This window comes from Sinocyclocheilus anshuiensis, unplaced genomic scaffold (genome assembly GCF_001515605.1).
Source record: "Sinocyclocheilus anshuiensis isolate Anshui unplaced genomic scaffold, SAMN03320099.WGS_v1.1 scaffold3418, whole genome shotgun sequence".
Classification (NCBI taxonomy): Eukaryota; Metazoa; Chordata; class Actinopteri; order Cypriniformes; family Cyprinidae; genus Sinocyclocheilus; species Sinocyclocheilus anshuiensis.
The window spans coordinates 93,786-97,677 of record NW_015536713.1 but is presented as its reverse complement, the minus strand read 5'-3'; the positions used below and the strand labels follow the sequence as shown (position 1 = coordinate 97,677).

Here is a 3,892-nt window from a genome sequence, read left to right as displayed (position 1 = left end):
CCCACCAGCGGCACGTTGGCGGCAGTGGGCCTCATCCCGAATAGGCCGCGAGCCACATCGCGGCGGGTCCGGAGAAATGTCCAGCGCCGCCTCGGTGTGGGCCAGGCCCAGGCAGGCGACGCAGGCCCAGGCAGGCGATGCGGATCGTGCTGATCCGGCGGCTCTATCGGTCCCGCGCAGATCTTGCAGATTGTTGCCATAGTGAATTCAACAGGTGAAGTAGAAGATTCTGACGTAATTGTCGCGTGCACCGCATTTTATACTGCCGCTCGAGCTCGTCAGTATTTGCATGCGATTTGCATACTTCGCGTCAATTGGCCAGTCATTTGGACTGGCGGGAGCCAATAGGACTTCAGGAAAGGTTGGAAGGGAAGGAGTTCCCATAACGGAGAAATATCTCTGTGATGTCTCGTGAAAGCTCGAGAGGGAACTACTCTCACCTGAAGAGAATGCTAAATATCTGCGCTCATTACAAGCACTGGGGTTTTGTGACTCTCCTGTCCCAGGAGCTGGGTTACACAAAAACTACCCAAACACAGAAAAATATTGCAATAAAATAACCATGATTTTTAGAGTATATGTGCATACTATAAATGCAACTGATGCAAGCTGGTAATCACTTAAGTGGGTCCACTAAATCGTTGCGCGAATGCTCCATTAACTCTCCATCCTCTGATCACTTGCCGGATCCGTCACCCCACTTTATTCCGGGACCTCGCAATTTACAAATTAAACACTGTTCGTAGCGTTATAAATGATAAAGACTAAATATCTAGGCTACTAAAAAAATAAAACACTGTTTTGATCCAAAACAGTGTTTTTTTTTTTTTTGGATGTACGTGGATGTATGTGTATGTAGGCCTACGTGTTTGGATGTATGGGGGCCTATCTAATAGATTACACCAGGGGTGTCCAACCCTGTTCCTGGAGATCTGCCTTCCTGCAAAGATCAGCTAAAACCCTGATCAAACACAACTGAACCAACTTATTAGGACCTGAAGGAACATTTGATCATTACAGACAGATGTGCTTGATCAGGGTTGGAACTGAACTCTGCAGGAAGGTAGATCTCCAGGAACAGGGTTGGGCACCCCTGGATCACACTATACTTGGTTCACCTGTGTCTCCCCCACGCTCTCTCTCACAGTAGGCTATAATCTTACCTTTCAGAAGCGCATGTCGGGCTTTAAAACTCATCAGACATCACCAGAAGCAAAAGTCATGTTGGTTTTATTCATTTTGACATTTATGGAAGTACATGAGGGTGTTTTGATATTGACGCTGCTTAGGTGGGGCACAGCGCGGGAGCGGCATTACTATGAAGCCAAGTTAATTTAGAGTTAGAATAACTAAGGGGTGATAACTTGATATGAGTGCAATGATTCCAAAGAATGCCCAAAAGATAAACTAAAATCTCTCCTTTTTGCCGCCCTGACTGTCCTGCTGCCCTGTCCTGCCTAGTTCACCTATAGGCACGCGCCGGCCCTTTACCTGATTGGACACACTTAGTGTTCGAACTTATAGGTTTAGAAAAAGAAAAGAAAAAGAAAAGCAGAGACATTTTAAAAGCTTTATATTTTCTAAAAAATGTATTTAGATGATTTAAATTAAAGTTAAATATTGTTAAAGTATAATTGCTTGGGCAATGTATTAACCCACTTAATCTCACAATAGTGACTGTAAAAAAAGGGTTTCATTTATAAAGCTCTAAAAACCTTACTGACTGATGTTTTAGTGCACTTCCTGCAAATATGGAAAAAAAATAAAGGGTCTCAATGAAATTGGAAGGAATTACTTCCTTCCATTTTGGTACACATTATCTTCAAGGTGTCTAGTATTAATATATGAATACACATTCAGTTTTGTTGAGTGTGGTCATTGAATGAGTAAACATGTTGATGGTCACAATAGTGACCGTGGGATAACAGTGAACTTAAGTTTACAATATAAATCCAATTGCAGTTGCTAGTGAAAATTACACTAAAAATGTTGCAATGACAAAATATTGCACTAAATTAAATTCAAACATTACACAAATTTTATAATTTGTAATACTGGTAGCACTAATATAAAAATTTGATGTTATAATTTTACAAAAAAAAAAGGAAAAATTTGGAATGGGTTGGTTGAATTTTTTTTTTTTTTTTTTTTTTAAATCTGTGTTCCTATCAATGTTGCATAAGGTTAATTTAAATTATTTTTTTTTTATGCATAACCCTAGAATGTGATCAAATACTTTAAAATAGCTGGGCTAAGATACATAATTATGACTGCAGAAATATGTTAATTCAGTACTCACCTTCTCCCACCAGTCACCATTGTGACCGACCTTAAAACAATTCACACTTTCAAAAAAAAAAAATAAAAAAAATAAAATAAAAAGGATTACTCCAAAGGGTTACTAATGACACATCATTTGGATATTTTCATGTCTGGGAAAAATTTGGGATTAAACGGGTTAAGAATATAATAAGTAGCAAAAGCCAGGCAATTCTCTAAAACACTATGAACAAGACATACAGCAGAGTACCAAAGTCTATTTTAAAGCTGCTAATTGGTAGGAATTAAATGTAATTTTAAATAGTTACTTCAAATGTTAGTTTTTATTAATAAAATGACATGGGTATGATCAAGTACATATACCCACCCCCCACCCCCCCATGCATAAGGTTAATTTAAATTATTTTTTTTTTATGCATAACCCTAGAATGTGATCAAATACTTTAAAATAGCTGGGCTAAGATACATAATTATGACTGCAGAAATATGTTAATTCAGTACTCACCTTCTCCCACCAGTCACCATTGTGACCGACCTTAAAACAATTCACACTTTCAAAAAAAAAAAATAAAAAAAATAAAATAAAAAGGATTACTCCAAAGGGTTACTAATGACACATCATTTGGATATTTTCATGTCTGGGAAAAATTTGGGATTAAACGGGTTAAGAATATAATAAGTAGCAAAAGCCAGGCAATTCTCTAAAACGCTATGAACAAGACACAGCAGAGTACCACTATGGTTGGCAAAGTCCATTTTAAAGCTGCAAATTGTGATGAATTAAATCTAAATGACAAGTAAAAATTATTTTTTTTTTTTTTAAAGGACATAGTTAGGGATGATCAAGTACATATATCCCCCCCCATACCAATTTTAACCTTTACTGTTATTTTGCTGGAATTTTAAGTTGGCCTTTCTGGAAGAAATGTATAGTTGCTACTCACTGACAATTTTTGGCAATAACCACTCTAAATTACTACAACACAAGAGCATGTAGGCTCAGTTTGGAGTCCTGCTTTCAAAGCGTCAAAAAAAAAACTCAAAGGTTAAGAACAGGCACCTTGAGTGGGTTTCTTATAAGGATCTCAAGTCACACAACAAATCGAAACTCAAATATCAAATGTTTGGAATTCTGCTTAAACACTTGTCAGACGAGGAACAAAAAGAGGTAACAGAAGGACTGATTGAATAAAAGCGGTTTTATTTAAGTCATGTATCCTGTAACCAGTACTGAAATCATGGACTGGGACACGGAGACATGTAGGTGGTCTCAAAAGCATTACCTGAAAGAGGAACAGAAAATGAGCTGGAGTGTGTTCAAGGGGGAATTCAGCCAGAGCAAAGCATGATCAGGATAAAAGCATACTTGGCTCATAGTAGTCATAAACACTGATGACCGCTGGCTTGAGATTTTTCACTGTAAGAATCGGTTTCAGCAGCAGACTATAAGTCATGGGGACGCCTTTGGGAACCTGCAAGACAGAATGGAGGAACAGCAGTACACACACAGCACACAAGAATATGGCAGCTAGAGATTATACCCAGTGTACAGTCTCACCTCTTTCAGATACACTAGGACATGATCATCTCCAGCATCAACCCGCTCCACTAG

At 38.4% G+C, this 3,892-nt stretch overlaps 1 protein-coding gene across 1 annotated transcript in view; it reads right to left on the bottom strand.

Moving 5' to 3' along the window:
- Window positions 1-3,461: 3,461 nt before the first annotated feature.
- LOC107655334 (alpha-2-macroglobulin-like) overlaps window positions 3,462-3,892 on the bottom strand; it is an 11,955-nt gene continuing 11,524 nt past the window's right edge. The window contains exons 32-34 of the mRNA XM_016442795.1: window positions 3,839-3,892; window positions 3,647-3,752; window positions 3,462-3,563 (exon numbers count right to left, since the gene is read on the bottom strand). The exon at window positions 3,839-3,892 is cut by the window's right edge and continues 6 nt beyond it. Coding sequence (XP_016298281.1) covers window positions 3,517-3,563; window positions 3,647-3,752; window positions 3,839-3,892 — 207 coding nt within the window. The 3' untranslated portion in view covers window positions 3,462-3,516. The remainder of the gene's footprint in view (window positions 3,564-3,646; window positions 3,753-3,838) is intronic.